The 14,147-nt window shown below is 40.0% G+C and overlaps 1 protein-coding gene across 2 annotated transcripts in view; it reads left to right on the top strand.

Moving 5' to 3' along the window:
• The window catches only part of LOC124545546 (prostaglandin E synthase 2), a 46,202-nt gene extending 32,446 nt beyond the window's left edge, over positions 1-13,756 (top strand). For both annotated transcript variants that reach the window (XM_047124497.1, XM_047124495.1), the window contains exons 5-6: positions 12,720-12,820; positions 13,128-13,756. In XM_047124497.1, the coding sequence (XP_046980453.1) occupies positions 12,720-12,820; positions 13,128-13,389 (363 nt within the window). In that variant the 3' untranslated portion in view covers positions 13,390-13,756. The remainder of the gene's footprint in view (positions 1-12,719; positions 12,821-13,127) is intronic.
• The last annotated feature ends 391 nt before the right edge of the window (positions 13,757-14,147 follow it).

Genomic DNA, 14,147 nt, shown 5'->3' with positions numbered 1-14,147 from the left:
ACAATAATGCGTTCACTATGCTGTTTGTAGTAGCTAACCCGCACTCCTATTTTTTTATTCATTATTAAACCTACTCCTGCATTACCTCTATTTGATTTTGTATTTATAACCCTGTAATCACCTGACCAAAAGTCTTGTTCCTCCTGCCACCGAGCTTCACTAATTCCCACTATATCTAACTTTAACCTATCCATTTCCCTTTTTAAATTTTCTAACCTACCTGCCCGATTAAGGGATCTGACATTCCATGCTCCGATCTGTAGAACGCCAGTTTTCTTTCTCCTGATAACGACGTCCTCTTGAGTAGTCCCCACCCGGAGATCCGAATGGGGGACTATTTTACCTCCGGAATATTTTATCCAAGAGGACGCCATCATCGGTATGGAAAGATAAAAGGGAGGTGAGAATGATGATAACAGTTCACAATGTGTCTATGGTTGTGGGGGGCAGAAGGTTTCCTAAAAGAAGTTGCAAGAGCCTGGACAGGTGATCAACAAGTTGACACAGCAACTGTGTAGGAAACTGACCCAATCAGACCTACAAAATGAGCAGCTCCCAAGAATCCACCTGGTTGATTGCCAGGGAACATGCAAGAACATACTATTCAGACTATTGAGGGAAGTGGAAAAAGGAAATATCCAGCAAAACCTTGCAGAGTTTGTGCAGTGCACCGTAAAAGATGTGAAACAAGATACTACTGCCAGTTTTGTGATTTACCGTTACATGAAGACGTGTTTCCAGAGGTATCACACACTTCAAGAATATTAGAACATTAAACAAACATGTCCGCCGAGTTCCAACAGCATCAGATACCAGTACATGCAGCTACATTCAGATAAGGAATAGTCGCTCATTTCACGCGTGTTATGAGAATTGTGCAGTGCGGCAGCTGGTATGCAATGTGTCAACAAGAATAAAAATATGAAAATGTTGTTTACATGTCAGTGCTTCAGATATATTGTCACAAATAAATGCCAGTTACTACAAAGCTTTATTTATCAGGACTATAAGAAAAAAGTAATTTAACACGCTAGTCGGTTTGCAGCTGTAAGACATTGCTGCAAAGAGTTAACAAAAAACTCTTGGAACCAAAAAAGGTGGCATCTGATGTAATAAACACCTACATCTACATCTACATGATTACTCTGCAATTCACATTTAAGTGCTTGGCAGAGGGTTCATTGAACCACAATCATTCTATCTCCCTACCATTCCACTCCTGAACAGCGCGCCGGAAAAACGAACATCTAAACCTTTCTGTTCGAGCTCTGATTTCTCTTATTTTATTTTGATGATCATTCCTACCTATTTAGGTTGGGCTCAACAAAATATTTTCGCATTCGGAAGAGAAAGTTGGTAACTGAAATTACGTAAATAGATCTTGCCGCGACGAAAAACACCTTTGCTTTAATGACTTCCATCCCAACTCACGTATCATATCTGCCACACTCTCTCCCCTATTACATGATAATACAAAATGAGCTGCCCTTTTTTTGCACCCTTTTGATGTCCTCCGTCAATCCCACCTGGTAAGGATCCCACACCGCACAGCAATATTCTAACAGAGGATGAACAAGTGTAGTGTAAGCTGTCTCTTTAGTGGACTTGTTGCATCTTCTAAGTGTCCTGCCAATGAAACGCAACATTTGGCTCGCCTTCCCCACAATATTGTCTATGTGGTCTTTCCAACTGAAATTGTTCATAATTTTTACACCCAGGTACTTAGTTGAATTGACAGCCTTGAGAATTGTACTATTTATTGAGTAATCGAATTCCAACGGATTTCTTTTGGAACTCATGTGAATCACCTCACACTTTTCGTTATTTAGCATCAACTGCCACCTGCCACACCATACAGCGATCTTTTCTAAATCACTTTGCAACTGATACTGGTCTTTGGATGACCTTATTAGATGGTAAATTACAGCATCATCCGCGAACAACCTAAGAGAACTGCTCAGATTGTCACCCAGGTCATTTATATAGATCAGGAACAGCAGAGGTCCCAGGACGCTTCCCTGGGGAACACCTGATATCACTTCAGTTTTACTCGATGATTTGCCGTCTATTACTACAAACTGCGACCTTCCTGACAGGAAATCACGAATCCAGTCTCACAACTGAGACGATACCCCATAGGCCCGTAGCTTGATTAGAAGTCGCTTGTGAGGAATGGTGTCAAAAGCTTTCCGGAAATCTAGAAATACGGAATCAACTCGAGATCCCCTGTCGATAGCGGCCATTACTTCGTGTGCGTTGCACAAGAACGATGTTTTCTGAAACCATGCTGATTACATATCAATAGATCGTTCCCTTTGAGGTGATTCATAATGTTTGAATACAGTATATGCTCCAAAACCTGATGTAATTCGGTTTGAATGCAAACCCAGCTTAGTTAAAGATACCAAAAGGAAAGTGCTCAAACAGCATGAAGGTGCGAGGTTTTGTTTGTGCTTTTGCAGATAAGTTCTTCAGCATTAACTATATGATAGCTTTATTGTAAACACAGCTCAAATATCAGAGTGTTTAAATGAATTCTTCACAAAAGGGGCAATGTCTGATGTTAATGTAACAGTGTATCAGAGTAAAGTAAATCCCCTTGGACTCCACCAAGAAGCTGAGTATCTTACGGATTTTAAAAAAGTCACAATATAGGATGTGGAGAACATTATAAGATCATCAAAATAAAAACTCTGCCGGGTCGGATGGGATACTCACTAAATTGTGTGACATAATAGCACCTCCCTTAAGTAAAATATTCAACCTATCATTTGAACAGGGATGCTTTCCTGTTATTTTGAAGTACACCAAAGCCAGACCTCTGTTCAAGAAAGGGTCAAGGGAAGACATGGGAAACTATTGCCCTGTTTCTATTCTTCCAGTCGTGTCAAAAGTGTTAGAGAAAGTAGCTGCAAACCAGATAAAAAATTGTATTAAAAAAAAATGATATTATTATAAGTAACCAATCTGGACTTCAACCAGGAAAAAAATACCGTGGTTGCAGTGAATACCTTTATTGAAAAGATATGCAAGTCATTGTATCAGAGGAGTAAAGGTTCAGATTCTGTGATCTCACAAAAGCATTTCGCACAGTTAACCATGACTTGCTTATCTACAACTTACACAAATATGAGATTAAGGACAACGCTCTAAAGTGGCTCACATCATACTTACACAACAGAAAACAAACAGTAACTATCCCTTCAGATGCAGTGAGTTATTGTTTGAAATGGAGTACAGTATCACAAGGTGTGCCTCAAGGCTCCATTTTGGGGCCAATCCTGTTCCTGTTCTATGTAAATGACTTACCCTCAAATATCAGTTCTGTTGGTGGATGATACTCCTGTTTTAATTGAAGTTGATTACACAGAAAAAATTCCGAGCTCCATTGTAAGCACACTGGATATCTTAGAAAACTGGTTCCAGTTTAAATGATCATTTGTTACATTTCAAAACCAAACATTCAAAATCTGAGGAACGTAAAATCTAACATAACAATCAACTTACGGAAGTCAACACAGTCAACTACAAATTCCCTCCGTATACGTTTATGAAATTATAATCTTCCTACACACCAGACAACAATTACACTCCTGGAAATGGAAAAAAGAACACATTGACACCGGTGTGTCAGACCCACCACACTTGCTCCGGACACTGCGAGAGGGCTGTACAAGCAATGATCACACGCACGGCACAGCGGACACACCAGGAACCGCGGTGTTGGCCGTCGAATGGCGCTAGCTGCGCAGCATTTGTGCACCGCCGCCGCCAGTGTCAGCCAGTTTGCCGTGGCATACGGAGCTCCATCGCAGTCTTTAACACTGGTAGCATGCCGCGACAGCGTGGATGTGAACCCTATGTGCAGTTGACGGACTTTGAGCGAGGGCGTATAGTGGGCATGCGGGAGGCCGGGTGGACGTACCGCCGAATTGCTCAACACGTGGGGCGTGAGGTCTCCACAGTACATCGATGTTGTCACCAGTGGTCGGCGGAAGGTGCACGTGCCCGTCGACCTGGGACCGGACCGCAGCGACGCACGGATGCACGCCAAGACCGTAGGATCCTACGCAGTGCCGTAGGGGACCGCACCGCCACTTCCCAGCAAATTAGGGACACTGTTGCTCCTGGGGTATCGGCGAGGACCATTCGCAACCGTCTCCATGAAGCTGGGCTACGGTCCCGCACACCGTTAGGCCGTCTTCCGCTCACGCCCCAACATCGTGCAGCCCGCCTCCAGTGGTGTCGCGACAGGCGTGAATGGAGGGACGAATGGAGACGTGTCGTCTTCAGCGATGAGAGTCGCTTCTGCCTTGGTGCCAATGATGGTCGTATGCGTGTTTGGCGCCGTGCAGGTGAGCGCCACAATCAGGACTGCATACGACCGAGGCACACAGGGCCAACACCCGGCATCATGGTGTGGGGAGCGATCTCCTACACTGGCCGTACACCACTGGTGATCGTCGAGGGGACACTGAATAGTGCACGGTACATCCAAACCGTCATCGAACCCATCGTTCTACCATTCCTAGACCGGCAAGGGAACTTGCTGTTCCAACAGGACAATGCACGTCCACATGTATCCCGTGCCACCCAACGTGCTCTAGAAGGTGTAAGTCAACTACCCTGGCCAGCAAGATCTCCGGATCTGTCCCCCATTGAGCATGTTTGGGACTGGATGAAGCGTTGTCTCACGCGGTCTGCACGTCCAGCACGAACGCTGGTCCAACTGAGGCGCCAGGTGGAAATGGCATGGCAAGCCGTTCCACAGGACTACATCCAGCATCTCTACGATCGTCTCCATGGGAGAATAGCAGCCTGCATTGCTGCGAAAGGTGGATATACACTGTACTAGTGCCGACATTGTGCATGCTCTGTTGCCTGTGTCCATGTGCCTGTCGTTCTGTCAGTGTGATCATGTGATGTATCTGACCCCAGGAATGTGTCAATAAAATTTCCCCTTCCTGGGACAATGAATTCACGGTGTTCTTATTTCAATTTCCAGGAGTGTATTTGAGGAGAATCATTTTAATCACATGTATAACATGAGAAATAAAAATAATTTTGTGCTGTCCTCACACCAGTTGAAATTATATGCGACCCCACAGTATATGGGGATGAAAAAATATAACGAGTTAATGGGCAAAAACATATTTAATATGAAGCCAGAAATTTTAAAAGAAGAGGCTTCAGCAGATTCTGCGGGAGAAATGCTACTATTTAATAGAAGAATACATAGAGGATGAAATGATAATTTGAGGAAGGGGTAACAAAGTGTTAGATTTTATTGTATGTATATATAACAAAATTGTATTATTATTATGATGCTGTTTGGTAACACCAGCTGTTCTGTGTTTATGGTGAAATTTTACCGCAATTTTGACAAGTTTCCTGTACGTGAATCAAATGTCTTAGATTATAAACCACAATTCGCAGTTTGATGGGGAATTATTATTTTGTAAACTGTCGGAAATTAAAGTTAATGCAAAAAAGAGCTAAATGTGCAACAACACTGTAATACTGTCAAACACAGCAGCTGTGTTAAGAGAAGTGCTAAAAATTACAGCAGACAAACACTATCATGAAAAGAATAGTTGTTACTCGCCATATATAGGAGACGCTGGGTTGCAGATAGGCACAACAGAAAGTGGCTTTTGTCCAACAAGGCCTTCATCGAAAATAGACAATATGACAAGGAGCATACTTTCTGATAGCCTTTTTGTTGTGCCTATCAGTGGTTCAGCATCTCTGCTATATGGTGAGTAGAAACTATCCTTTTGATGTTTGTGTTACACTCCGTTCTGAATTTTCCATTGTTCAATCTAGCAGCAGAACACAGTTATTTGAACAGACAGGTCCATCTTCAATTGTGCAATCATTTTTCAAGGTGTGTGAGATGATGGTCTCTTGCAGCATCCCACTGAAGAAGCTAATGCTTCAGACAGTTCTTGACCAAGTACACCAACATCCAGTTCCAGATGAATATAAATTGGAAAAGAACTATTGACCCACACACTACAAGGAGGTGCTCAACAAAATAAGAATTAATGTGGATGACCAAAAGGTTCGGGGTGGACATTCTGTTGCAAATTTTGTTCTTGCTGGTGGTGTAAAAGTGGACATTCCTCCAAACATGTGAAGCTCTCAAGAGAGTAAACAACTCGACAATTGCAATTTTGTTTGACAGCTCTATGAAGCTACTGTGGCTGGATGGTGTGAATAGAGACAACATTTGTTGCTAGTAACAGGTGGTGCTTCATACATGGCTAAAGCAGCCAAGAAGCTTCAGATTCCTTACCCCAGTATGGTGTACATCACTTCCTATGGCAAGAAAGTCTATGTGAAAGCTCCACTATAGGTGCAGGAATTGAAGGAACGAGCACCTTCACTGCTCCTCCCTACCCTCTCAGCCTGTTCTTACACAATGCGGTTCTCGGCTTAATACTGCTGAGTATTACTGCACCAACTACACCGAAATAAAGACAATCTTTTGTGATCTTGATAGTGATGAATAAAGTACTATCAAAAATGTAAAAGAGCTCTCTACAGGTACATTGTCTGGGAACTTAGCGTACATCAGTGTCAAGTTTTCAGTGTTATCAAAAGCCATTGTATCAATGGAAGCAGCTGGTATTCAGCTGTGTGACACCCAAATGTTGTGCAACATGTACCGAGTGAATTGGATCAAGCTCATGGCTTTTTGGCTGACAAAGTGAACAAAGTGTTCTACAGCAGAATTGTGGATATTCTGCAATGTCCAAAATTAATGACAGTCTTTCTGGAAATGTCACAATATTCGAAGAAAAGGAACTAAAGCTGGCTTGCAGTTACCTCGCTATCTTCATGTACTCGTATGCGATGTCTGTGATGTGCAGAGGAACTTTCTGTGTACAAAACTATCCTCATCAAGACAATTGTAGATCTTTGAAAATAGAAAACCAGAAAATGCATGTTCTGATCTAGTGCAACTATGCAGAAACTGTAGATTGACAGGAATACATTAAACAAGTTGTGTTTTGTAGTAAAAACAAACATTTCAAAAATAAGTGCTATTTAGTTTCAAACGCTGCAAAAAGTAAGTCCTATACTCACAATTTGTTCAGAAGTGAATTTTGTATTACATGGTACACAAAAAATCAACAAGAGTACTTTTAAACAAACTTAAGTTGTATTTTATTTTTTAAGGTCATGTTCATATTAGTTTTAGGTCATAAAGGCATATTTCACTTGTATTTTTTCTTTTAGTCATTGAAATCTGGTCCCTAGTTGTGATCGATCAACATTATCCACTTTGGCGATATGGCAATTAGTCAGGCCTGATGGCGTACAGTTAATATCTGAAGGATTTTTGTAATGGGTGACATGATTCCTTTTGATGTTCAGCACACATTCCTAATGGGTCCCTCCCCCTCTCCTCTTCTGCAGTTCCAATTCTCATGATACATTAGGTGTGTTTCTGGAAAGAACAATACCTTGCTGTATAATTGATTGAAAATAAACATGGTACTATTTACATGTGTAGACTTTCGCAACTTCCCATAAAATGTACTTTCACAATGCACCCACAGCACAAGAAGTCTGTATTACACTTACAGTGCAAAAGTGCTCAGTGAATCTGTGATGCTGACAACATGGAGCCCAAACTGCAGAAGCCGGAAGCTGGATACCACCTTCAGAGCTAATGCTGTAAGCATCAACAAAGAGTCATACGCACAAAGAACAAGAGTGACAAAGATCTGGGGTTAGAACAACAATGTACCACTATTGTACCATACAGTCAAGGTCCAGGTGGAGAAAATTCTTGCCCAAGTGAACATTAAAGCGATCTGTCAGATCAAAAACAAAATTAGAAGACAATCAATGATGCCATTGATATGCTGCACACTTAGGGTGTTTGTGAGGTCAACACATGTGGAATAATTTACTTCAGAGGGACAGGGCAGCCTATACTCAACGGTATTACACGTGCTGAAGCATCACATTAATACAACATTTTACAACATGACACGATGTACAACAAACCAGTGTTTTGTGGAAAGCATGCTATTTTCTATCCTCCATGTCAATAGCACATGCTTCAATGTGCATTGCGAAAGCAAAGTTACACAAGTTATTAATTAGATACTCAACAGTTTTGGTTTCTCTGGCTTCTTATTTAATATAACTGGATAGATAAAAGATCTACTCGCCAAATGATGGCATGAGAAAATGCTTATAAAAGTCAAGGAAATGATAAGTCAAGGAAATGCACAGTGCACCTATTATCACCCAGTACTATCCTCGTCCTGAATGTATTAATTGTGTACTTCAACAAGGCTATGGTTCATAAAATTGTGCACTGAAATAAGGTTCATTCTTTGTACCATTTTGCCCACCACACTAGAACAGCTTTTCATGATCCCCCTTCCCTCCCGTCACCCCATATCCTGCTCAGTCCCTATGTTCCTTGTGCATCCATTTCCCTACACCATGGTCCCTACCCCGGTAACAGTCATCACTGAATTTTCACTCTACACCAGAGTATGTGCCAATTTGATAAGAGAGAGAGATGGGTAGAAGTATGGCTGTAAGGGCAGCTCATGAGTTAGGATTGGATAGCTCAGTCGGTAGAGCACTTTCCCATGAAAGGCTAAGGTCCCAGGTTTTGAGTCCCAGTCCAGCGCACAGTTTTAATCCACCAGGAAGTTTAAAATTCAGGATATTTTTTTTTTTTTTTTAGTGACAATATAATTATTTCCATGTCTTTTTTTTTTTAAACTATTTGGAGCTTTCAAATTTTTAAACCAGACTAAAGGATTTACTGTTTTGATAATCTATTTCATTAAAGCACTCTGATATTTGACCTGGAGTTACAAATATGCAAAAACACTTAAAGATTTTTAAATAAAACAAACTTGATTAACATTCTAGAGCTTTTTTCTCTGTGTCTACCTATTTATTTCTCAACATAGTCACCCTGGAAATGAACAACATTTCTCCCAACATGGGACTAGTTTCTTGATACCATCACTGTAGAATGTTTGACTTTGTTGATAAAACCACAACCTCACCTTTGCTTGTACTGTTTCATCACTATCAAGGTGAAGTTCTCAGAGGTGTTCTTAAGTTTTGGAAACAGTTGAAAATCAGATGGAGCCAAGTTAGGACCGTATGGAGGATGAACAGTGACAGTGAACCAAAGACACTGGTTTGTTGCAGTTGATGCAGAATAGGAGAGGGTGCCTAATGTGTGGAGGAAATCATCAGATTCATGCTTTCAGGAACTTGATTGTAGTATGCTGTTTCTCATGCGCTGATGTAGTTACACATCACCACATTACACACAATAATTCAGATCCCTCTTGTGGCAGAGGGTTACATCTTGTCAGCGAAGCAGGAAAGGTGACCGAATGATCTGCATGACATGTAATACTTTACTAATACTGAGAAAGGAATAAAAAATTTGGAGGCATTACTTTACAGCACACACTCACATAATGATGACACCATCAAGCTTAATTTCAGGAATTCAACTCTTTCGGACTGTAACTACTAATTCAGCTTTGACAACAGACCACACGGTCATTGTTGTATTCTTATGTCATGGAATTAGCTTATTATTTGGCTTTTATTTTGCTGTATTCACAACATTGTTAAACATATCATTCTAGTGCCTAAAATAACAGTTGGATACTTATATCTAATTGTTACTTTGTTATGATAGATTCTGGTGGAAAGATTTTGTTGACTGCACCTTGAACACTGCCTAAGAACTTAACATAATTTGCACTATTTGAAATATTAGGACAAAGGGGTTTTGTGTTTCATTTACATTATTATGAAACAGAGTTAAATTTTCTTGATTAAAATTTCTTTTTATGTAAATTTTTTGTGTAGGACTTCCCTGCGTGTTTTTGGTGGTTCAGTGAACTGTTCTGAATGGTGAGAATGTCCCTAACAAAAACAAATAAAAAGCAGACAAATCTTCGGGTCCATAATATGTTAAAATATTATCAGTATAGGTAACTGGCTCATTTTTTATGTGATATTTAGAAAAAATTTAGTTTGAGTCCTTAGATCTTTTATCACCAAAGTTCTTACTCATTGCTGCACTGAAATGAATTTATCTCTACATATATGAACACACCTTTATAGTTCATACCTGATATCTGGTGAACCTACTTTTGAGCTGAATATGTAGTTAGTTTATTTGTGAATTTGGTTCTAAGACTTTTTAGCGTGTAACCACAGATAATGAGAAAATCTTTTTCATTTTCAGTGTCACTATTCTTATACCTACTTTTGTTTCTCTTGTAGATTAGTGTTGTCCATTTATATTAATTCCTTGATTTAGAGTCCTCACTTTGTTCTACTTGGGTTAGTATCACCTACATATTCCAAGTAAGAGGAACTGTACCACTCCCCAGAAGCTTAAGTTTGTGTTTATCTGTACCATTCTTTGCACTGTTATCATTATGTTTTGTGCCAACTAATGTTTTTGAGTTACTGTAGCTTACAAAATTTATTTGTTACTTCAGGTCTTGATTTTCTTGCTTTAATAACAATGGCTTAAGATTTCAGAACATTGCTGTATATTTGTAGGATTCTCAAATCAGTAATGCTTTGAAATTAAATAAAATGTTTTTAAGGTGGGTTCTGTGGAATAATAATTTGTCTAATTTCTACTATCATTATGGTATATTAACTGCGTGAGAGGAGGCAGACCTGTGTGTTTTGTCTCAATCACTCCCTTACTGAAGTTTTATTTCCATCTTGTCACTTTTGAAATTATCTAAGGAAAGAATGACATCACATCAACTATAGCTGCACTACAGCCCCAACAACACTTACTAACAATAGTACTATTACTAAAAAAAAAAAAGGAAGCCAATGTCATGAAGTGTAAAGTATACTGCCTGGCTAAAAAGGTGAAGCTCCCAGAAGACATGGTGGGATGTCAGTGTGACTACATATCTGTAAACACTATGGCAGATATCTGAATGATACGGTTTGCAATACTCTGCGGCTGGTAGAACAGCTACCCGAGTGTGTTATTGCTGTTACCAGGCTTTCAGGGCATAAGGGGTGTGAGTAGTGCAAGATTTTGAATAAGGATGTGAAGGTGCTGCATACTCATGTGCTATAGCATTATCAGTGCCTTTCAGAGTTTGAAAGGGGCCTCATTGTTGGTCTCCATCTGGGTGGCTGGTTGAATCTAGCAATATCCAGATTTTTAGGGCCTTTGGATGTGACTGGCCGATGTTGGACTGTGTGGGAACATGAGGGCAGGCATACTCATATTCAGTGTTTCGGTCGACCATGTCTGATTGACACAAGGAAGGATCGCCGTATTGTGCACCAAGCACACCGTAACCTCGTCCCATCTGCACCTGCCATCCAAGAACAAGTAATGGACTCCATGCAACGTTCTGTCCTCTTGGTCCTCTGGTCAGTGACGAGCAGCAGCTGGACTATGGTATTACTGTCCCATGTGTAGCCTGCTGTTAAACACTGTAACAGACAGCTGTGTTAAATGGTGCCATGGCCAGGAAGCATGGACTGCTGGTGGATACAGTCACATTGTGTTCAGTGATGAAAGATGGTTCTGTATTATTCCAGATGGAAGTCGGTAGCAAGTACTGTGGCAACCTAGGGAGAGGTCCCATTGTTTCAATATTTTGGAGTGACATAGCAGTGTTACTCATGGTGTCATAGTGTGTGTAGCCATTGGGTGTTACTTCAGTTCACAGCTGGCACTGATTGAGGGAACTCTGACAACACAAGGGTACAAATGGACATCTTGCATCCTCGTGTTGCCTCTAATGGGACAGTCTGATGGTGCTATTGTTCATCAGGACAATGATCATCCACACATGACTAAGAACGGTTTGTGTGGTGTTGAAGTACTCTTGTGGCCAGCAAGATTTACAGGTCTGTCCCTGATAGACTGTGTGTGTGTGTGTGTGTGTGTGTGTGTGTGTGTGTGTGTGAATGGGGGGGGGGGGGCAGCTTGGAGCTTGGATCTTGGATCTTGGATGTCAGCCTTGTCCCAGCTTGATTTTCCAGGATATGAAACACCAGTTACAACAGTTGTGGGATGCTTGCCTCAGGAGAGGATACAATGGCTTTATGACATCCATCCAAACTGAGACAGTGCATACATCCAGGCCAGAGGGAGTGCAGAACCATGTGATAAGTGGGCTCTTATTGCTAAGTTCTTTGAAAATCTGACTTCATTTTGTAATGACATAACCTCTCAATTTGTGAAATTTAATTTCATTTCATCCTCCCCTCCTGATGCTTAACTTTCATGTCAGCAGTGTATCTGTAAGCTTTAGCTTCTGATTTAGAGCCATGTTTTTTAAAATGAATGACTTACTACTAGTAGTAATACATAGAGATACCATAATGAGCAGTAAAGGAGTATTCTTCTTATCCCTTTGTTGAAAATGAATTGTCAGCCATTTACATACATTTTATTTTATTTAAAATTTACTAATGCTCTTAGATATTTTAGTAATGTTTTACAATAATTGAGTAAAAATATATTTTATGATGTGAAGAAATTTGGAATAGCTGTAAAACAATTACAGGGAACCTAGTAGGCTTTCAGACGAACTGCAAAACATAAATCCTGAAAGCATTTTTCGTAAGAGTTTCTTCAATTATGGATTAAATTTACACCTATCGTACAGTTCCAATATATAGGTCATGTGCTAAATTATGCACTTGTTTTGCAGGTTGGCGAGTGGGACAAACTGTTTCCAGCATGGGAAAGGTTTATCATGGTGTATGTTGGTGCCGTTGCAATGTGGATTATTGGCAAGAGATTGAAGAGAAGGTACTTTATTGTCCATTTGAGAAAAGTTAACTAATCCTGTAAATAATTCTTGTGAAAATAATGAGTCATAGAAAACAGTGAAGACAATATAATAATATCTGTTAAGACATTGTCATTAGTTTCCAGTACATACAAATATATTGAGAGACATATTGAGTAAGTGTTCCATGTGAAAAACCAGTAAACCAAATTATCTTGCCGTAAATACCTTACATCCAAGTATCTTTTTCATGCTGTCTCTCTCTCATCTTGTTCTGCTTAATTGTCTTAATTGTATGCTGAAATTTTGTTTGTGCTCTTGTTTTAGGCATAACCTGAAAGACGATGTTCGGCAGTCTCTCTATGATGAATGCAATTTTTGGATAAAAACCATAAAGAAACAAGGGACACCATTTCTGGGAGGAAGCAGACCTAACTTAGCTGATTTGGCTGTGTATGGTGCTCTGACTAGTATAGAAGGTTGTAATGCTTTTGCGGACCTTCTCGCAAACACGAAGATAGGACCGTGGTACAGTGCAATGAAAGAATCAGTTCAGAATCATGCAGGAAGTGTGGCAATGAGCAGTTGATGATTACCTTACTGACTGCCATTAGTGACATTTTGAGATTACATGTGCGAAACATTTCTGGTCATTGTGGGAAATAGTCATTGTTATATGCAGCCATGCATTAATAAATGCAGAGTTACTACCAATGAGTCTGTTTTGTCGAGGATATGTTAACATGCATCAGATATGGTTGTAACCCAGTGTCACAATTATTTGGAAAGTTTATGATTTATATTTTATTGCCTGGTAAAATAATCAATATTAAAATGAGCTTTGTTCCTATTTTAAGTTCCTGTTTATGTGATTTAGTGAAGCAAACTTCTTCAGGAATAATATTTATGACGATTGCTTGCTAATGTACAAAGAACAATAACAATTATGAAGAACACTGGCAGTGACTGTTATTTGCTGTAAAATTGTCCACGACACATCCAAATCCTAACTAATGTGTTTTCTTTGCTTGACTGCATCAATTATAAATGAGTATTACAATAAGTTACATTAAGGATTGTTTCCAGTGGTGTATTCTTTGAAAGCGAGCAGTTATTAGTATAGTGAGGTGACAAAAGTGATGGGATACCTCCTAATATTGTGTCAGACCACATTTTTCATAGCATAGTGCAGCAGCTCGACGTGGCATGGACTCAAATAAGTCATGGGAAGCCCTGAGGAAATGTTGAGCCATACTGCTTTTATACCCATCCGTATTTATGAAAGTGTTGCTGGTGCATGATTTTTGTTCATGAACCGACCTCTCGATTTGTCCCATAAATTTTGGT

This window comes from Schistocerca americana, chromosome 1 (genome assembly GCF_021461395.2).
Source record: "Schistocerca americana isolate TAMUIC-IGC-003095 chromosome 1, iqSchAmer2.1, whole genome shotgun sequence".
NCBI lineage: Eukaryota > Metazoa > Arthropoda > Insecta > Orthoptera > Acrididae > Schistocerca > Schistocerca americana.
Note: the sequence above shows the minus strand (reverse complement) of the source record. Positions and strands in the feature narration are given on the sequence as shown.